This window comes from Triturus cristatus, chromosome 10, assembly GCF_964204655.1.
Source record: "Triturus cristatus chromosome 10, aTriCri1.1, whole genome shotgun sequence".
Lineage (NCBI taxonomy): Eukaryota > Metazoa > Chordata > Amphibia > Caudata > Salamandridae > Triturus > Triturus cristatus.
This window is the reverse complement of record NC_140593.1, coordinates 909,093,201-909,115,961: the sequence shown is the minus strand read 5'-3', so window position 1 is coordinate 909,115,961 and position 22,761 is coordinate 909,093,201. Positions and strand designations below refer to the sequence as shown.

At 43.7% G+C, this 22,761-nt stretch overlaps 1 protein-coding gene across 1 annotated transcript in view; it reads right to left on the bottom strand.

Annotated features, from left to right (window-relative positions):
• LOC146796237 (cathelicidin antimicrobial peptide-like) overlaps window positions 1-22,761 on the bottom strand; it is a 123,286-nt gene that overhangs the window by 43,310 nt on the left and 57,215 nt on the right. The window contains exons 2-3 of the mRNA XM_085630188.1: window positions 17,196-17,300; window positions 4,699-4,776 (exon numbers count right to left, since the gene is read on the bottom strand). Coding sequence (XP_085486314.1) covers window positions 4,699-4,776; window positions 17,196-17,300 — 183 coding nt within the window. The remainder of the gene's footprint in view (window positions 1-4,698; window positions 4,777-17,195; window positions 17,301-22,761) is intronic.

Here is a 22,761-nt window from a genome sequence, read left to right as displayed (position 1 = left end):
GGCCCCAGGCCCGGATGGTGCCCCGGCTGACTTGTAAAAACAGAACCAAACTCTTTGGGCAAAATGTTTAACTAAAGTTTGTAATGTGGCTAGTAAGCAGGGTTTTCCGAGGTCCTTGTCCCACTCCACAATTATTCCTGTTTGATTGACTCAGCTGTAAAAGTGCTAGGGAGAGTGATTCACAGTAAACTTTCGGATTGACTGGATGACAGTGGAGTACTGTCAAATCTCAAATACAGTTTTAGAAAAGGAAGGAGTACTTTAGACCAATGTTTAAATCTGCACCTATTAGCTGTGAAATATACAGTTGGCCTTTACGGACCTGTCCTCGGCTTTCAATCTAGTTAATAGATCGAAACTATGGGTTATACTGATTAATATGAGTTTGGATCACTGCATAGTTAACTTTCTGGCTGATCTCCACAGGGATCTTTCTGCGAGGGTGAGAGTTGATCAAGATGGTAAATGCACAAAGCACTTTAGTATTGGTAGAGGTGTCAGACAGGGTTGCATTTTAGCCCCCATTCTCTTCACTTTATATATAAAAAACATGAGTATTTCTCTGTGCTCTGCCAGCCAAGATATTCCCCGCGTAGAGGACCGGGATATCCCTGCCCTCCTATATGCGGATGATGCAGTGTTGTTGGCACGCACAGCAGTAGGGCTCCAGAGGCTTTTGGATTCTTTCGGGGCCTTTATGCAATCTTTGAACTTAATCGTTAACATAGCCAAATTGCATACTATGATCATGGGCCAGAGACCAAAAAAGTTTAAAACTTTCTATTGTGAAGGCGCAGACTTGTCTAGGGTGACCTCTTTTACTTATCTGGGGGTACTGTTCGACGAGAGGGGTTCGTGTGTCCAGCAAAAAAAATGCAAAAAAAATGCCATGTTATGATCTGTAGCAGCCGTCCATGGCTTTGCACCGTGACTTGGGGCCAAACCAATCGAAGCAATGCTTAATATATATAGATCAAAATGTATTGCCATTGCAAAGTATGGGCCTGCAATCTGGGGTTATATGTCGGTAGAGGGCTTACAAATAGTTGAAAATAAGTTCTTAAGTAACCTGCTGTCGGTCCCTCAATCCAAACCCACATACATTATACATCAAGAACTAGGCAAAGGCTATGTCTCTGACTTGATAGGTCTGGCCCCGGTTATATGCTGGCTGATGATCTGGATTACCCCAGATCTGGTGTTCGATCAAGAGATTGCCAGTGATTGTGTTCCATGGAGAGTGCAAACTATATTCCGTGGCTATGATATGTTAAAACTATTTTAAAGAAATCAGGGAGCCCTGAACTCTTTGATTCTCCAGAAAATACCAGGAAAGAGGACCTAGCGTGGGTTAAAAAACATTTCTTAAATATGATTTTTTTAGAAAGATAGGTGAGTGAGACAATGAAACCCACGGTGAGAGCATACATCTTATTAAAAACATCCCCATAGACAGAATCATATCTGAAGATTTTCACAAAGCTCTACCATCACTTTCTTTTAATCAGATTTCGTTTTAACCTTATTCATTGTCTATTAGCAGATACGCAGGGCTGGAGAAGGGTGAATGACCAAGGTCCATGTACTTGTGATAATTTTTCCTCCCAGGACACTATGCACTTTATGATGTTTTGTGACCATTTTTGCGATATGCGCAGAAAGTTTTTGTTACCTATTTTTAAGGGAAAAAGTTTTATGCAGGTCAGACCTGCATTATTATATGTTCAGATGCTGAATGACTCGTGGGAGACTTTTATTATTGCAAGTTTATTAGTGCCCGCAGTGAGGTAAAGGTAAAAATAGCATTTAATGTCATGTAACCCGGTTGATTCTGTATGGCTTAATGGGTTCTGTTTTAATGTCTGCCCTTCTACCTGAAAAGTCTTGCTGTATAATATGTTTTCTGGTTGGTTTGCCTTCTCTTGGGATCTTACAGAGAAATGTTTTTAAAAGACTCTCTCTTTTATTGCAAATTGTTGGTAGCTTGTCTTATCTATTTTTTCTATGAACTCTGGTGATATGTTTTATGGAGCCCACGATTATCTATGAAAATTTTAATTTGACTGTTGTGGTATATGCTGTATGCTGTGTACTTTTATGTTTTTTGTTAACCGAATAAAGTGGTTTTGTTGATAAGGAGCAAAGAAAGAGGGCCAGTAGAATATGTTGGCTGCCTGAGCCTCACCCCCTCATTCCCTGACTAATCAAGGGTCAAAACAAGGAAAGCAATATTGGAATGAAGTTAAACTGACCACAGTAAGCCCATGCAGTACATACAAATGCATTTTATGTCACAGCTGGGCCATTCATCCATAAGGCATCAAGACTTAGGTCTCAAGTCTCTGGTTTCCTGCTACTCCTCTGGAACCATCAAATATAATCTCAACTCCCTTGTAGTTCCTGCCTTCACCAAGTCACTTGCCCATTTCCTCCATTTACATTTGCCCAGCGGTTCTACCCTTTACCTACTTTTGGTGGCCCAGTATCACATCTTCTTCAACTAGGGCACACCCTATTACCCACAGTCAAACTAGGCTCAGAGGAACTCCTAAAAGGTTTGCTGGTGACAAAGTGCACAGCAATGTAAACCCATTTGGTTTGAGACATTTAATGACTAGTCAAAGTCCCATGACCTTCCTTTCTGTTTTTCCTTCTCTTTTACTACAGTTGACCTACCAGAAGAATCCAATAAAACAGCAAAATCACTAGCACCATCAAAGTGTCAACCCATCAGAACTGTAGTTTTTCCCTATCACCTGCTGTTGTTACTACAGATTCACACTTGTAAACTCACTTTCATTTTGGATTTCTCATTTCCCTCCTTTTCTCTGGTCTCCTCTTTGTTCTGCCATTTGTGGGATCACTGTATTTGTTGATTAGCTATGCTTCCTCTTCCTATCATTATTACCTCTCAAAGCCAACCAACCTTACGCCCCAAAGCCTTATGTGCACAATCCCTGTGAAGGTGACATCTCACACTAGTTCAGAGACAATTTGCTTCTCATCCTCATTCCACCCATCATCTGACCACATTGTGTCTGCCATCTCACCGAATACATTAGAGCGTAGCTCTTGCCCCGAATAATAAATTAGACTCAGATTGGAGGAGGCATGTTATTTTGAGATGTTAATCCCGCATTGATAGTTACTGATATTGCATAGCGCGATATTTAATGAGTGTGGTATTGCCTCTCCATTTTGGATTCTTCAAATAGGATTTGGAGATAACATGCTGATACTACAACCTTCCCAAACTTCAAAGCTGGAGATCTTGAATTATTGTGTTTTTTTACCACAAGAAATCCTCCATGTGTTACATGGTGAAATTTGAATTGGGGAATGAGTGTTGTAATTTTTCAATTCTTGTAATCCTAATTTGTGAGCAAACTCCTTTTTGGATTTGAACCAGGATTACAGCCTCGAGACGAATGAGGGCCTTTTGTAACCAAACCTTTAATACTTGCTAGTACCATACCATACCAAGACGTTTCTAAGCCAATTGTATCAGGAATTATCCTTAAAATTGTATTCTCGTGCTGTCAGTTTACTTAGTTTGAAATTGTTATAAATCATGGCATTCTATTGGCATTGTCATAGTTTTTTTACTTTAATAATTTTTTTAATTGGGAAAGCATAGTTATTATTGTGAATATTTCTTTCATTTTGAACCGTTCTATTTATTCCCCCTTCCTTTATTTCTTCTTTTTTTTAACTAAAAATCTCATGGATAATATCCATTTGTTATTCTTTAGGCAAACATGATATTCAGTTTTGAATCTGTACTTGAGTGTCCAACTGAGCAATATTTTAGTCTGCTTACATATATATTGTTACCACAAATCACGTATATAGTTATCTGGTAATGCTTACGAGTAAGGTGTCCTTTTTAAATGTTATATCTAAGAAAGCTTTCAAACACAAAATATGAGGTCCTTATAATCCATACACCCAATCCTGCCCCTTTTCTTTTCAACTCCCCCAGAATGTTTTTTTGCCCAACTTAATTTAAAGTCACCAAGGGCACCCTTTTTTCTACCATTGCAATAGTTTCTAAAACATACAAGTACGTTGCCTGCTTTCACCATTAGGACTGCAGCAAAGCCAGTTCTTTGAGGGTAACTATGCACCGGTGGCCATATTTATCAAACTTTCATGCAGTGCAGCAGGCTACCTTGCTGCTCTGCGTGAAAGGGATAGGGCCGGAATGCAACGTATTTCTCATTACATGGGACATTCCTGTTCTTTCCTTGCACAGGCATCAGTTTAGCTGCCTAGCACCATGCAGGCACCCTTGTGCCATAGTACAAAGGTGCCTGTGTTGTAGGCACCATCATTTTTGTGCAGGAAGGGGCAGCTTCCTGCACAAAATCAATCCTCAGGGGCATTTTCCTCTTTCTAAGCAGCACACTTAGAAAGAGGAAGCAACAAGGAGAAATAAAGATATTATACCTTGTTGTGCATCTCCTGGGAATGTGTAGCATTTTGACACATTCCCAGGTTTTCCAGTGTTGTTAAATCTGTGAATGCGCCAAAATCCATGGGTGGATGCCTGACCCATAGGGTAGTCATGGGCGACTCAAAATCCTTGATAAATATGCCCCAGAAGTTGTGTCGTCTTATATCATACACCTTGATTGCCTGTATAGTCAAAGATTAACAGGTATTTCTTCAGATGTGTTGTCTCAGTGGTGCACTTACCTCTGAACTTGCAGGGTCACAAATCAAGTCCGCAGTGTTATTGTCTTTACGAATCACTGTAGTACAATTTTTCACAATCTGCAAGTAATAGAGAAATTGTATTAATTTATAGCTTGTACCTCTAGATCCCAAAATGGGAAAGCATATTTCAGTTAATCAGTGCTTAATTTGTAAAACAATAAGTTCCAGGGCCCTCGTCAGGAGGCCACCACAGCTTGTACCACCCCTTACCACTGCCAGCGCTGCCAATGACAGTTCCTACACAACTACTGACCATCACTCTGCTAAAGTCAGACAATGATGAGTGTTCAAGGCTGTCATAAATATAAGAATGGCTTGGGCGGCAGGTTTTAGTAGTTTTTAATGTATGTTGAATGGATAAACAACTGTTGTTCAGTTCATCACTAAACTGCACAAATAGCGCCACCATATGGCAGCTGTCATAAGTGCCTGTGTTGACAAAACTTTGGGCTCAAATTAAGCCCAGCAGGTAACGTGAGTTTATCAGGTGGGACTCCTGGCTATTTAGGTACAGAGATTGTGATGAAAGGAAAAGTAAACGGAAGACTGCAGACTTCGAGTTGAAATGAATTTCAGCTGAGTGGTGAGCCTTTCCTTCAAATAGGAGGACTTTGTACTGCTTTGGGGGGAAAGATGAGTGCTTTCGTGTGGGATGGGGGTAGAGATGACCATCTTAACAGCTAGATAGGTGTGTCTTTGGTGTGCTGCTTCGTAGGTGATGTTGTAACAATGCTTGCCCTCTGTATTATGGTGAGCTGCTGCACTAAGGGGGCCTTTGACCAGGAACAGTGTGATCTTGGTAGGTGAGTGAACGCTGCATTTCCAGGTTCACCTTGAATGAAATAATATATGCCCTTTATGCACAAAGTCAGATGAAGCTAAAAGCACCTAGGAAAATATTTGAACACTGGGCTGAAATTGCCCTGACCATTCAGGCAATACACATATAACACAGGTAATTTCCGTTTTCTGAAATGAGGCCAGATATTTCATTTCACCACAGAACTTTCCAAATATCTTGGCTAAAAGGTCATTGATGTTACTGGTTGCTCTGGAGATAAAATCATTAGCTATTCCAATATTTTGGCATTTGGTCCAGGAACATTATTTCTCTGCAGCAACTTATGTGTATGCTTGTCCAGATAGTTTATGCGTCTCGTTCAGGTTTGTTTTTCGAGCTGGCTAGTATAAACGGAAGAGTGGAATCCTTGCAGAACGCTCATGGGTTGATTTACAAGAAACTGACGCATCTGTAAAGATGCGTCACTTTCCCGAGCGCCAGCCTACAATACGCTTGCGCCACGATGGATGTGCTGTATTTACAATACGGTGCACCATGGTGCAAGGATTGACAGATGCGTCAGAAATTCTGACGCATCTGTTGGCCCACAAGTCACGCATTGCTGGAGTTGTGTCGCAAGCACGACGCATCTCCAGCAATGCATGTTGAGGCCTATACTTATTGTACTGCGTCACTCCTTATGCCTGCTTTAAGCAAGTGTAAGGTTTTGACACAGTGGAGTCCTAGAAGTGGCGCAGTGAAATCTTGTAGATTTCACTGAAGGCTTTCTTGCGTGAGAACACCCACCCTGCATACATTATACCTGACACAGTTACAAGGTGAGGCATCTCCCTAGATGCATCACATTGTAAATTGGCAGCACTGTTTACGTTGCCGCTGCGCACCAGCGATGCAAAATTGTCACAAGGGGCTTGTAAATCTGCCCCTCTGCCTCTGGCAGGGAGCAAGCATATGACAATCAGTCTTGGTCCTCCTGCAAAAGGAATGGTTCAGCCCAAACTGCCAGGTCAAGTCACCTTTGAAAACCTTTGAACAGGAACACCAGCAACACCAGGCTGGTTTAAGACTTGTTGGGTCTCATTAATGAGGTCCTATTGCACAACCAGGACAGCTGAGAATCTGTCAGCCTTGCTAGTTCTGAAAGCAGCTGGTCCCTCTAACGCCTAAGGCACTATCTCTGTGCCACGTATAATTATAATTGTGCTGGTGGTATGTATGTGAAAATGGCAAGCTTCACAACTTCCAAAAGTTGTGAAGTTTATAGTCTTCTAAAAATGAAATTTCGTGAAAACTAAGGTTTATTTACGATATTAGAGTTCGCCGTTCTCATATAATTGGATGGGTAAGGTAGTGTATTTAAATAACATTTATGGTTCTGGTGAACAAAAGTTCATGAACTGCATAACTTAAGGAACTGCACAGACTCTTAAAAATGAAAGAAACTATCATTTTATGAAGTACAATGCAAATTCATTCCCTTTTTTGCTTGATTATTTGCATTCACCAATGTATCCATAACATGGAGCGGATGGAAGCTGCCAAAGTCCTAAGGGCATTTCATAACCAGAGGCTTATTTGCAGCTTGGAGGGCTGGCCCAAGCCACTGGGGGGCGGGGGGATGATGCCCTGCCTTTGCCTGCCCTTAGTAACGTGTCTTCCATATTGAAACTTCCCTAGCGGGACCTGACAGTCATTACTTTTCCTTTCCAGGACACAATGTCATGCTTTGCTGATCTGGATAAGGAAACTCATAGTGGACATGCTGGTGGAAGTTCTGCCCTACACAGGTCAAGCCCTCCAAGCTTGTGGAGACAGAGGTTTTTTTCAGCCGCAGCCCATGTTGATAAGGTATTTATTGTGCCGGATCTGGCTGAGTTCCGCCATCTAAATAGTTCAACGGCCTCTAAATGGGGAGGGAGAACCGGAGAATCCACAGATGGGCAGATGGGTAAACTATCAATTTACATCAAAAGTCACTGTAAGCACTTACATTTAAGTGAAGTCCTACGCAGTGTTCTTCAGAAGTCTGTCTACAGCAAATCGGGTAATGGGTAATCAATCAGAGGCCATTAAAGTATAAATGTGTAACATTTAAAATGTAACTAGTAAGTGGACGATTTCAACTTTGATTTAGACCTGACTTTAGAAAACAAGCATTTGCAATGCAATAGGTCTCGCATTTGCGAGAGTTGGAGCTATTGGCATTGTAAATGACAATGCCTTTTATTTATGCGTTTGAAAACCTGCAAGCTGTGCCTAAAGAAGCACTTTGTACTTATAGTCCTTGCTTATGAGAAGCAAGGCTGGCAGTCTCCTTTACTGCAAGCCTTGCTTCTTGTAAGCAAGGACTATGCATACAAAGTGCATGTTTATGCGCCGCTTGCAGGTTTTCAAAACAAATTAATAAAAGGCATTGTCATTTACAATGCCAATAGCACCAAGTCTCGCAAATGCGAGACCTATTGCATTGCAAATGCTTGTTGTTCCTGTTGATTTCAATGATATTGTTGTCACAAGCATTAGACTGCAACACAAACACATGCAGTCCCCCTCCCTCCCCGCAAAATACCCATACAGTATGTCTTTACAAGTTCAACACTGCTCTGATTTGCAAATGTGGGCCACTTTTTCCAATCTCTCTTGCACGCTAATCCGGGCCACTTTTATTTTGGTGTCCCGGTCAAATTTATGTCCCAGTTCGACCCTGCTTGTTACTATTTACCAATCACGTATTCTCATTATTCATATACAAGATGATATATATTTGAATAATTGTATGTTTCCCTCATGGTGATTCATATGTTTATGATGGAGTGGTTGTTTGTATATGTATTTTTGAGTTTTTTTTTTATGGTTTAATGTTCACCAAATCAAAAAACATATATATACTTAGCTGACGCAAGGAAAAGGCCTTCACAGTGGAGTTCGTTGATGGCATGTATTAATGAAGTGTCTTACCGGGAAGATGACTCACAGATGACCTCTTCGGCTACCTTTTTTGTCATCCTATCGGATTTTAGCAAAACCGTCTCACCTTTGAATGTAGCCTGGTCGTTAAATTCAGTACCGTGAAACTAGATAATAGAGCCAACAGTCCTGTACTGAGCTTAGAAACGACGTAAATACTTGTGTGATGCGCTTAAAAACAGCCAGCCAATTTAAAACGTTTCATACCACAAACTTATTTGCCAAATACGAGTCATGTTGCATAAATAAGTTTTTCATGCAGTGCCCAGCAGATGGCGAAAATATTCACACACAAAAAGCCGAAACTTGTTCCTTTCAAACGCAGATGTTAATGTTTTCTTTGGAAATCGGCGTCTCGCCTATGGAAACACTGGCGTTTTTGTGGCACTAATAAGTGAGCGAACCCCACCTTGCCGTCTTCAGAATATTGAATTAAATCACGTACACCCCTATACAGCGCATGCTTATGGCAAGAAAAAAAATCAAGCTGGTTCTGAGACGCTGCGGGCTCTTAACGACCGAGATGAAATCAGCAGCATTCCTGGATTTCTTAAAGTTTGTCGGCGGAGGAGGGGGGGAGCCGTGGGCTTTGCAACACGGAGCGCGCAGTGAAGCGAGTGTCTCTTTAAGCTCGCTCGGGCAGCTCTGCGATGCTGCTGCTTTCGTGAGCCGATGTGCATTTGGGCGGAGGTATTGAGGCTGCCTTCCCAAAACACGCCTCCGGGATCCGACCAGGCACGAAGGAAGTGCGACTCCTGGCTCGGTGTGAGGCACGGCGGAAAAGAGAAAGCTCGCCACTGAGGAGGAGCGGAGGGCCAGGCCGGTCAGCGACAAGGTAAACTCCCCTGCACTTTAGGACTTTCTTGTGAAGCGGGCAACAACGCTTTGTTTACACCCTGGCAACAAACACGGAGAAACACCATGCCTGTGAATTTTAGAAAATCTCTATCGCCCTTAAAGGAAAAGCTACTGCGCGCATATTTTGCGTGTGCATACTGTTGTTCGTTAACGAGAAAGCCAGTAAAAAATGCGTCCACCAAATCGCCATATACTATGGCATGCAAATATGAAAGGACAGAAATCTGTAATGCTACAGTTTATAGATCGGTAGAGTATAAAATATGTTTTTAACAAATGCTGCGTTTTTAACGAGTGAATGTTCACGAAAGTGAAACTGCATACTGACTTGCTTGGGAAGGGGGACAGGAGATGTGCACGCCGCGTGGCTGTAAGCGCGTACACCAACTCAAATCCGCCAAGAGCCTGCGCGTGCCCATCTCCTGTCCCACTTCCAAGGCAAGTCAGCAACAATAGATCTCGCTGGCGACAGCAGCGCTACGCGCTGCGTTCGCCAGGCGAGACCTAAAAACCCTCGTGTAAAGCTGTGGATCCAAAAGACACAGTTGGTTGGGACAAAAAATGCCAAGGTCCTTTTTTACAAGCCCATTGCGCCACTGTTGTGTCACGTTTTTTGAATCACCGGCAGCGCAATGGGCATGCCCATGATTACAAGTCCACCTAAAGTCACCCTGGGTGACTTTTTATGACCTTGCAAATATGGGCCCCTATCGCTGATTTGTGTGAGAGAGGCATTCAATGGGTTATGCTGTGGGTGTTGCCACACAACATTCATGAAATTTGACGCATTCCCAGATTTACAACATTTTGTAAAACTGTGAATGCGCCAGAATCCTACGCCTCCCCAAGGGAAGCATAGGAATGGCACAACAAGGAGAAATTATTTTATTTCTCCTCATTTTTCCTCTTTCTATGCTTGTTCATTCTGCTGCTCGCATAGAAAGAGAAAAATGCCATTAATGATTGTTTTTGTGCAGGAAGGTGTCCTTTTCTGCACAAAAGTAATCATCCCCTCATTGCAGGCACCCTTGCAAAATGACGCAAGGGTGCCTGCGCTGGCACATGGCAGCTAATCGTGCACCATAACATAGGAAAGCACAGGGATGCGTCACATTCTTGTTAATATGACACATCCCTGTGCTTTGAAAATGACTCAGCATGGCACAGCGCTGCACAATTTTCTTATAGATGAGGCCCCAAGTTTCTAAATGTCAAATTTTTTGAATTGCATCATACAATCTGACTTCACCATTAAGGAGGGTTTTGCATTATATTTCATTTGAGTGTAAACATACTACCTGTCCCCAATCTACAGTTATCACTTATTAAACATAATACATTAACACGGTGTTAGTCAATGAGAGAGATAGAACTAACAGCAGTGAAACAAGATGTTAAGAGATTTTTTTACTGCTAGGACATGTAAAACTCAACCACACATGTCCTACTTTTTAAATACAATGCACCCTGCCCTATGAGTGTTTAGGACATATGTTAGCTGTGACATATGAGTATTAAGCTTTAGGCCTGCGAATCATTTTATTTTGCCAGGTCAAAATGGCACTTAAAAACTGCACCTCAGGCTTCAGTGCCTGGCCTAAGATTTGTTTTGAAAGGTTCCTTTGGCGGGTGGCACAATGAATGTTGTAGTCCACTGGTGGCATTTAATTTACTGACTCTGGGTCCATATAGTACCATTTACAGGCAAATGTTTACATTTTTAGCTTTATGCTTTTATGTAAAATACATAGACAGCATTACATTTATTTCAACGGAGGTTGCAAACCGTTAGATTCAAATTTTACTGTTTCAAACTACAGCTTTTGAACTTTCAATCTTCAGTCAAAATAATGGATGCACAAAAGGTTAATTTCTTTCAACATTAAGCAATAAAAGCACAAATGTAACATTTCCCTGCTTCTAGCAGACTGATCACATTACTATTAATAAACTTCCTCGGACCATTATACAGCTTGTCATTTTTCATCACTTATTCTCCTAATCTTTTCCACTTCCTCAATATTTCTTTACCATTCATATATATTCCTGACCTTTGCCCCTTTTATTAAATTTGACTTGAACATGTTCACTCAATCTTGTTTACATTGTTTTTATCACCCTCTTTGCCACTGGATGTAAATGAAGATTAAGGGCCTTATTTACAATGAGTCTGCGCCCAAGGGGCGTCCCTTTTTAAGCTCCTCCGGTGGTGCAGGGGTCTGCTCCAAATGTACCAGGCAGCATTAAACCACTTTGCTTGGCTTAATACGGCATTGTAAATATCGTTCCCTCTAATGCAGTTTTTGCCGTTAAAGGGGTGTGCAATGGGTGTTGCTGTGTGCAGTCTCAGCAATACCCATGGCTTTTTGACACTGTTCTGGATTTACAAGTATTCGTAACTCTGAGGCAGCGCCAAAAACATACGCCTCCCCATGGGAGGCGTAAAGGAGGTGCAATGAGGAGAAATACCTTTATTTCTCCTTGTTTTTCCTTATTCTATGTGTGCTACATAGCATAATGCAAAACACAGAAGATGATGGACGGAATGTTGCACATTGGCAAAACATTTACCCCCAGTCACAGATCTGGGTTTAAACCATTGTTATTTTGCACACCACGCCACCCCAGTTCAGACATGGCCATATGCATATCAGTCTTAACCAGTCCAGGGAGGACCTGGCTTGGCAGTTCGGGCTGGACTGTTCCCATGAGGCAAAGGGTCAAGACTGATTTACATATGGCTGGGTTCAAACTGGAATGGCGTGGTGAGCAAAAAAACGATGGATTTAGGCCCAGATCTCTGTACTGGGGTGAATGTATGACATTGTTCTGCATTTTGTCCATCAACTGTTGTTTTTGCATTTGTCACCCCGAGTGGGACAGGTATGCTCAGACGTGAGTCCCGTGCTCTCCATGCCAGTTGAATCAAGCTATCCTGGCTGAAGAGGGGTGAAACCCCGAAACCGGTGCTAGGATGCTTGGTTCCAGTCCAGGGAGGACCTGGCTTGGCAGTTCGGGCTGGACTGTTCCCATGAGGCACAGGGCCAAGACTGATTTGCATGTGGCTGGGTTCAAACTGGAATGGCATGGTGAGCAAAAAAAAGATGGATTTAGGCCCAGATCTCTGTACTGGGGTGAATGTATGACATTGTTCTTCATTCTGTCCATCAACTGTTGTTTTTGCATTTGTCACCCCAAGTGGGACGGGTATGCTCAGACATGAGTCCCGTGCTCTCCATGCCACTGGAATCAAGCTATCCTGGCTGAAGAGTGGTGAAACCCCGAAACCGGTCCTATGATGCTTGGTTCCAGTCCAGGGAGGACCTGGCTTGGCAGTTCGGGCTGGACTGTTCCCATGAGGCACAGGGTCAAGACTGATTAGCATATGGCTGGGTTCAAACTGGAATGGCATGGTGAGCAAAAAAACGATGGATTTAGGCCCAGATCTCTGTACTGGGGTGAATGTATGACATTGTTCTGCATTCTGTCCATCAACTGTTGTTTTTGCATTTGTCACCCCGAGTGGGACAGGTATGCTCAGACTTGAGTCCTGTGCTCTCCATGCCACTGGAATCAAGCTATCCTGGCTGAAGAGGGGTGAAACCCCGAAAAAGGTCCTAGGATGCTTGGTTCCAGTCAAGGGAGGACCTGGCATGGCAGTTCGGGCTGGACTATTCCCATGAGGCACAGGGTCAAGACTGATTTGCATATGGCTAGGCTCAAACTGGAATGGCATGGTGAGCAAAAAAACGATGGATTTAGGCCCAGATCTCTGTACTGGGGTGAATGTATGACATTGTTCTGCATTCTGTCCATCAACTGTTGTTTTTGCATTTGTCACCCCGAGTGGGACGGGTATGCTCAGACGTGAGTCCTGTGCTCTCTATGCCACTGGAATCAAGCTATTCTGGCTGAAGAGGGGTGAAACCCCAAAACCGGTCCGAGGATGCTTGGTTCCAGTCCAGGGAGGACCTGGCTTGGCAGTTCAGGCTGGACTGTTCCCATGAGGCACAGGGTCAAGACTGATTTGCATATGGCTGGGTTCAAACTGGAATGGCACGGTGAGCAAAAAAACAATGGATTTAGGCCCAGATCTCTGTACTGAGGTGAATGTATGACATTGTTCTGCATTCTGTCCATCAACTATTGTTTTTGCATTTGTCACACCGAGTGGGACGGGTATGCTCAGACCTGAGTCCCGTGCTCTCCATGCCACTGGAATCAAGCTATCCTGGCTGAAGAGGGGTGAAACCCCGAAACCGGTCCTAGGATGCTTGGTTCCAGTCCAGGGACGACCTGGCTTGGCAGTTCGGGCTGGACTGTTCCCATGAGGAACAGGGTCATGCCTGATTTGCATAGGGCTGGGTTCAAACTGGAATGGCATGGTGAGCAAAAAAACGATGGATTTAGGGCCAGATCTCTGTACTGGGGTGAATGTATGACATTGTTCTGCATTCTGTCCATCAACTGTTGTTTTTGCATTTGTCACCCCGAGTGGGACGGGTATGCTCAGACGTGAGTCCCGTGCTGTCCATGCCACTGGAATCAAGCTATCTTGGCTGAAGATGGGTGAAATCCCGAAACCGGTCCTAGGATGCTTGGTTCCAGTCCAGGGAGGACCCGGCTTGGCAGTTCGGGCTGGACTGTTCCCATGAGGCACAGGGTCAAGACTGATTTGCATTTGGCTGGGTTCAAACTGGAATGGCATGGTGAGTAAAAAAAACGATGGATTTAGGCCCAGATCTCTGTACTGGGGTGAATGTATGACATTGTTCTGCATTCTGTCCATCAACTGTTGATTTTGCATTTGTCACCTAGAGTGGGACGGGTATGCTCAGACGTGAGTCCCATGCTCTCCATGCCACTGGAATCAAGCTATCCTGGCTGAAGAGGGGTGAAACCCCGAAACCGGTGCTAGGATGCTTGGTTCCAGTCCAGGGAGGACCTGGCTTAGCAGTTCGAGCTGGACTGTTCCCATGTGGTAAAGGGTCAAGAGTGATTTGCATATGGCTGGGTTCAAACTGGAATGGCATGGTGAGCAAAAAAACGATGGATTTAGGCCCAGATCTCTGTACTGGGGTGAATGTATGACATTGTTCTGCATTCTGTCCATCAACTGTTGTTTTTGCATTTGTCACCCCGAGTGGGATGGGTATGCTCAGACGTGAGTCCCGTGCTCTCCATGCCACTGGAATCAAGCTATCCTGGCTGAAGAGGGGTGAAACCCCGAAACCGGTCCTAGGATGCTTGGTTTAAGTCCAGGGAGGACCTGGCTTGACATTTTGGGCTGGACTGTTCCCATGAGACACAGGGTCAAGACTGATTTGCATATGGTTGGTTCAAACTGGAATGGCATGGTGAGCAAAAAAAACGACGGATTTAGGCCCAGATCTCTGTACTGGGGTGAATGTATGACATTGTTCTGCATTCTGTCCATCAACTGTTGTTTTTGCATTTGTCACCCCGAGTGGGACGGGTATGCTCAGACGTGAGTCCCGTGCTCTCCATGCCACTGGAATCAAGCTATCCTGGCTGAAGAGGGGTGAAACCCCGAAACCGGTGCTAGGATGCTTGGTTCCAGTCCAGGGAGGACCTGGCTTGGCCGTTCGGGCTGGACTGTTCCCATGAGGCACAGGGTCAAGACTGATTTGCATATGGCTGGGTTCAAACTGGAATGGCATGGTGAGCAAAAAAACGATGGATTTACTGGGATCGCTGTACTGGGGTGAATGTATGACATTGTTCTGCATTCTGTCCATCAACTGTTGTTTTTGCATAGCATAATGCAGAACACATAGAAAGAAGAAAAACCTCTTATGATTGTTTTTGTGCAAGAAGGATTCCCTTCCTGCACAAAAACAATAATCCCTGCAACGCAGGCAACCTTGCACTATGGCGTAAAGGTACCTGGGTTAGGGCATGGCAGCCCATTGTGCTCCCACGCAGGAGAAAAATGACAGGAATGAGCTGTATCTAATAGATATGGCACATTCCTGCCCCTTTCTTTTGCCATAGACAGTGCAACAGGAAGACCTGCGGTGCTGCCCAATGGTAAAACTTTATAAATGAGGCCCTAAGTTTTGCACCCTTAACTCTGTAACGTCGTTGAAAGTTTCTAGCCCCAGTTGACCTTCTCATCACCATCTTATGAACTTCTAGTTGTCCAACTGGATAACAGCACCAAGGATGGTTTAGATCTAATGCTAAACATCTTACACATCTGTGTAGGTCACTAAGATAAGCCATTTAAACTATTTTGGACAGCTTAATAAATTGAGCTTCTTCCACCTTTGCTTTACTGCCAGAGGAGCCTTTGCACAGGGGGCAGAGCAGGCTATTGACAGGCAGGGTGGAGCCTACTATCCTTTCACCATTTACTAAATTGGGGTGTGGTAGTGACCGGGCTCCACCTACATGCACTACCGAATGTGCACCTGATTTTACTGGCTGGCTTTTATGGCTACTAAAATTGGATTTCTCGTGATTGGCCAGAGCTGTATCCCACCCAGAGATTCCATTCTGCCCAACTCCTAGTTGGCCCCTAGATAGGTCCTTGGTGTGCTCACTGAATTTCTTCTTTTAGATTCCAGTTTTTTAATCTCTTGGATCCATGACCTACTGCGCTTGTGTATGGCAACACTTTTCCATTTTAGTCTAGGAGTCCAACATTCTAAGTCATTGTGCACCTGAGCAAGGAATACATTTTTTTTATCATCCAGATCTGCAGCTTTACTTGCACAGGTTTCTGAACTGGCTGCTTCAGAAGAAGCCGAAGGAGTGTTGTGTGAAACGTAAACTAGACTTGAAGATATCAGAACGCTTTACATGAGCACCAGTTGTGTTACAGACGGACACATTCTTTTTGTTAGGCACGGGGAGATTAAGTGATATGCCCATAATCACAGGGTGTTGAGCGTCTCTGCCGAGATCCGAACCCGGTTTCCCAGCTTCGGGGTGGACCGCTCTAGCCATCAGGCGACATCTTCTCCCCACCCAAAAGATAAAGTGAGGCAACTTCTCCTTTACACATCACTCCCTATTTTGACCGACATTTGCCCACAGCACAACAGATGGATGTTGGGACTTGGCAGCCACAGAATGCTGCCTTACTAGTCCTGTAGCATTTAGCATATCCAGTAAAAAGGAACAATCTGATTGGCTGACCAGCTCCCACTGTTTCACTCCAGCTGGACAAAAAATAACATAACTTTAACAAAAGCGTAGCGAGCACACGCAGGGAGTCATTCTTTTGCACTGCACGGTTGAACCGTGGAGCTCATTACAGCTACTACCCATGACTGGAGGTTCTTTCTGTAGTTCACTAAGGCAACCAGTTCTGACTCCATCATCTTCTGGATGTTTACATCACTCACCTGTGCAATCTAGGATTTGTTTTTGTGGTATAAAATTAATGATGATGACAATTATTGTATGATGGTTCATATTTGGTTATTAGAAATTTACAGGATCGTAGAATTTTCAGCCTGGGATGTTGAACGCAGGAAGATTGGGATATCTTAATGTCGTATCCATAATATTGATTTAAAAATATTGAGCGGCAAGTGCATTAATGGATGTATAGATTTACTATTCAAGACTGCTAATCTGCTCACCTTGAAGATATATATAGTCATGGTACACATATATGTATTTAGGTATAGAACATATATAAATACTTACCAGTTGATATTTTTGATCTGAATATTTTGCCTACAAAATTAGGGTAGAATAATATTTCCTATTCGATATTCAGGATCCACACATTTTCTTTTGAAACAATTCAAAGAGAAGGGCAATCTTAGTGACTTTAGTTGAGTCACCTTGGTTCTTGTGGAAACTAAAGACTTACACCACCATCCTTGAAATCACACTCTTCTGGTTTTTTTTCTTCTGACTCTTGGCACACAGTTTCGTGGATTGTGAATGTCAGCTGAGCAGCGCTGTTAGAATTGTTCTGCAAAGATACAAACACACGGGAACATCACATATAGCTATGGGACTGCCACAAAACGTGATTTCAACACAATAAATACAGCTCTCCTCCCAGACCCTTGAAGCCTAAACTATCACTGGCTACGTCTCATTGGACCATAAAATGAAGACCTATTTCAGTCTGGAGGGGATCTTGGTAATGAGAGACCTACTAGTGAAGCTTTTCGGTGGCATAAGGCCAGGGCCGGACTGGCCATAGCGGGCACCGGGCGTTTCCTCGGTAGGCCGCTAGGGTGGGGGCCGGTTTTGGCTCCTTGAGGGCCGTTTTTGTTACGGGGGTCGGCAATATCGGCCGAAACCGGCCCTCGCAAACTGCACTTCCCCTCACCCCAGGGGCGGCCAGCTGAGCAGTTTGCCAGGGCCGGTTTCTGTTCCCAGTCCGGCCCTGCATAAGGCATCCTAGGAAAGAATTGCCACCTTCTTCCACCTGTTGGTTGATGCGCACAGAGAACAGGGTGAGGATTTAGAGTTCTGTACAGCTTTTGAAAACTTTACATTCCTCCTCTTCTGGGCAATAACAAATATGTAGCTTTATTTGCTCTGTTATTCACGTGTACCTTAGCATTAAATGCTGTCACATTCACTGCATCCATCTTTACAAAGGGTGTTGCCACTTCTTTTCACACCCTCACACAAATCCAGTGCTTAACATTATTGCCAATGATGTTCCATTCTTTGATTTTGTTTGATATTACTTTACATAGGGTTAACTAACTAGCTACTCACATAACATAAGTGATATAATATTTTAATGAATCAACTGCTAGTTTGACATTTCTGCGCCGAATTGAACCACCTCTTTAGATACCTTAGCACAGTAGCTTTAAGTGAGGTCACTCATTTTAATTGTGCTCTGCTATAGCCAGGGCCATTGAAATATCTGATTCTTTGGCCATGGATTGTTTAGCTTAATAACGGATTTTCCGCATTTGCCACATAATCCGTCAGCTACTATGTAATTTGCAGGTTTTAACATGGATTCAGACACTTGTAAATTTAGCCCTATTTTTTTATTACCATCAACAGTTTTGTTCATCTGGCACAACTGGAACGGTTGGCGAAAAATTACTCAGGATCAGGCTGAAGCATATTGGTGATTGTCAGATTTTAAAAAATGCAGAATGAAGCCTAAATGAAGGATACATTACTGTTTGTGTATGAAAGAGAAGTCATTTTCCCTGTGGTAATTGTACCAATTATGAGCAGAGAGAAGGGATTGTGTGCAATGAGATGCACATCGACTCCCTTATTAATATTCATGTGTCAGAGTATGGCTGTGCACAGCAGCTTTCAGTAGATGAATGAAGACCTCCAAGACTCCCTGCTTCCACGCAGTGCCCGGCCATATGGCACTAACATTGGGCCACTGGAAAATGGGCACATACTTATTTGAAGTGTCGAATATTTGCAAATCACTGGTGTATTCTTTTATCGCACAACAGGAGAATGCGATGCCCCTCTAGTAGCCTTTTTCTCTAGGAATGCACACGTTTGACAAGTAGCCACTTTGGACCTGATTCACAAAGGCAAACTTAAACTTTGTGTAAATTTGCTGTTTTTCGATATTCACAAACAAACAATTTAATTGTAACTTTACGACTGCGGTGACTCCGCATTTGGGGCGGGCAACTCCACGCATAAAAATATAGGCCTGTCCTATCTTTTAATGTGCTGAGACTCACAGTCATAAAGATGCTACTAGTAAAATACCTTTGTAAGTAGCAAACAGTCGTTATCTTGCACAAAAGTGTAAGTTTACCTTTGCAAATCAGGCCCCATGAACTGTATTCCGCTAAAAATGATCAACTATAGAAAGTATTGTTGATGTAGAGCTACTTACCACACACTGCAAATTATTTACCATTCCGTGCAGACTACTTACAACACACCGCAACTTATTCACCTTTCAGTGCATTCAGAAAGTAAAACACCACCCAAGTACCAAAGAGGAGACAGACTATAGTTGTCCCACCTGGCACACTTTATGCAACCTAGCTACAGGTCTATTTTAAAGCTATTGGAGTTGTGAATCATATCCCACGAGAAGACAGTAAAGGTAGAAATTTGTTATAGCTAAAGTCAAATTTTTTTTTACTCTCTTCTACTTTGCACATTGCTTTCTATTTTGGGTATTTGTGGAGGCAAATTTAAATACTGACAGGTTTCAGGTCAGCACCTATAGCCATTGCTTTCTTGCGTGTTCAACACTTTTGCGAATCAGTGAACAGTGCATCATACATAGAATCGGGCAATAGGTCCGCCTCTTTAAGTCATTAACACTGTTGTCATTGTTGCTCATGTTTGTATCAGCTCTCTGGGCTACCATTCGCTTGTTGGAGTGATTCATTTTGAGTGACTGCATTTCACTTGGTGACTCTTGTACTTCATAACCAACCAACATGGAAAGAAGTGGCCGCTATAGAGCTGCCTGGTGACAGGCGTCCTGTCTTTCTATGCGGGCTAAAGCTGGTCCCACGAAAAGGAGCTTCTAGTGACAGGTCGGCAATCTATGGGGGATATGTATAAGGAAGTGGCGGAGTGCAGTATTAGCCTCCTTGGCTTAACGACACGCTCCGCTACTTCTCAAACGCAAGGCTGCACCATATTTACAAGAATGTGGTGCAACCTTGCGTTTCCCCTGCGATGGCGCTAAGTTTAGCAAATTAGCGCCAACGCAGGCACCCTTGCACCAGAGTGCAAGGGTGTGTGCGTGCAGGGGATGATTGGTTATGTGTAGGAAGGTGTCCCTTCCTGCACATAAACAATCCTAAAATGCCATTCTGTCACTTTCATGTGTGCTGCTTCATGCAGCGCACATGGAAGTGACAAAGTGGCATTTTGTTAAGGTTTGCTTATGTACAGGAAGGGACACCTTCCTGTACATGAACAAACCATGGCATTTTGCTTTTTCCATGTGTGCTTCACAAGGCAGCACACATGGAAAAAGCAAAAGCGAGGAGAAATAATGCATTTCTCCTCGTTTCGCCAACTTAAGACCAGGATTAACCTGGTCTTAATTTTGGCGCTGCCCCCTATGGACGCCACCCTTGTACATAGGAGACAGCATTAAAATGAATGGGTGTTGCGGTAGAACGCCCATCGCAACACCCACTGCCCACCCCTTTCACGCTAACCATAGCGTGTAAGGGGGCCTTATGTACAAGGCAGCGTTAAGCCACGTTAAGTGGCTTAACACTGCCTTGTACATAAGACGCAGCCCCTATCGCCACCACAATGTCGGTAAAAGTGATGTTGTGATGGTGATAGGGGTTTGTACATATGCCCCCTTTGTGTGTTCTGTATAGTAGTGAGAAAAATATCGCTCATTTTAGGATTGTATTTCCCAGTTAAATAAACTGAGAAACCCCTATGCTAAGATGGCATCCATTTAGCCATATAAACGTAATGCTCACATTGCTGAGAGAGAGAGAGAGGTGATGTCACTGGTGCCCTCTTATGACTCTGTGGGGCTGATGGAAGGCCTACAGTTCATGGCGTTGTGTAACCCTGCTTCTGCCCTCAACTTCTGGCTTCTCAGGCCTGCGTCATACTGTTGCCTGGAAAACAGAGGGGCATATGTACAAGTCCCTATCGCCACCACAACATCACTATTACCGACGTTGTGGTGGCAATAGGGGCTGCGCGTTATGTACAAGGCAGCGTTAAGCCACTTAACGTGGTTTAATGCTGCCTTGTACATAAGGCCCCCTTTCACTCTATGGTAGCAACACCCATTCATTTTGACGCTGCCCCCTATTTACAAGGGTTGCGTACATAGGAGGCAGCGCCAAAATTAATACCAGGTAAATCCTGGCCTTAAGTTGCCGAAACTATGAGAAATGCATTACTTCTCCTCGTTTTTGCTTTTTCCATGTGTGCTGCCTTGTGCAGCACACATGGGAAAAGCAAATCGCCATGGCTTGTTTATGTACAGAAAGGTTTCCCTTCCTGTACATAAACAATCTTTTTTTTAAATGCCCTTTTGTCACTTTCATGTGTGCTGCATGACACAGCACACATGAAAGTGACAGAATGGCATTTTAGGATTGTTTATGTGCAGGAAGGGACACCTTCCTACAGATAAACAATCCCCCCCTGCACGCACACACCCTTGCACAATGGTGCAAGGGTGCCTGCGTTGGTGGTAAGTTGCTAAATTTAGCGCCATCGCAAAGGAAACGCAAGCTGCACCACATTCTTGTAAATATGGTGCAGCCTTGCGTTTCAGAAATGGCGGAGAGAGTCCTTAAGCCAGGAAGGCTAACGCCTCTCTCCGCCACTTCATTGTACATATGGCCCCGAGCGACCCTACTGTTGCCTACCAGTCCTGGCTTGTTTTCTTTGTTGTCTGTTGAAAAAACAAAAAAAACAAAAATCTTCTGTTCAATTAACTTCTCAGAAAATCAGGTCCGGCCATTTCTTCTGATCCGAAATATTTCCGTTTTTAGCAGTTCTGCTGCTGAGATGCATACCTTACAATTTCTTTGCAAATGCTTTCTCTAGGTGTGTGCAGAGCAGTGAATGGATAACTTCACTTCCGCTAGAGTGGGGTATAATACTGTGCCCCGCATAGCGGCTCATACACTGTTGATTACAGTATGTTCCATAGCACTGAGGGAGGATTAAGGGTTGAGCCAGATAGCCAACTGCACTCCCCGGTTCACACTGGGGCTAAAGAAATGGTGTCTGACCAGAACTTTCTGTTTAGGACATTTTCATGAACCCTGCACCAGTATCTACTGCGCTGGTTGCACTGTGAGCCTATATGGCTTTGGCCTCTGTTGAAATACGGAGTGACGTCTGTATCCATTGCATTGGCCTGCACCTTCATCGCTGGTCCTAGGAGCTTCACCTGCTCCCAGCTTGCACGGATTTGCCTATTCAGTTGCTGCACAGGTGGGAGAGCTCATTGGCGCGCTTTATGGAGAGCTGAAAGCGATCACCGCACACAGAGCCGCAGGGTGACCGGCTCAATGCCGAGCACGAAAAGGGACTCCAAGCTCCTGCAAAGGACTCTGCCAATGTGTGCCTTATAGACACTGGTTCTAGAGATAGAAATGGGCTTTGCAGCATCATTTTGGACATGGCTTCTTCTGGGCTTCAAGTTTCTTAACTGAACTTCCTGCATTCTCATCACCCCTTTGGTGTTTAAAATACAGTTCCTCGGATCTCTTTCCCTCTACTCTGTATTTTCACACTCCACTGTATCTTCCATTCAATTAGGTATCTATTCATTTTAAGAGGACATATTGTTATGAGATACCTTGATCTTAGGCCGTCCATCGTTTTGATCAGGTACAAGCTAGCTGAGACCGAATACCCTACATCTAAATTGGGTGTATTAGTGCATAAGTCACAAAGAGAAAAATCAACCAATAGGCAAGAGGAGCTGTGATAATCGCTGTAACAATCAGGTCTTGTAC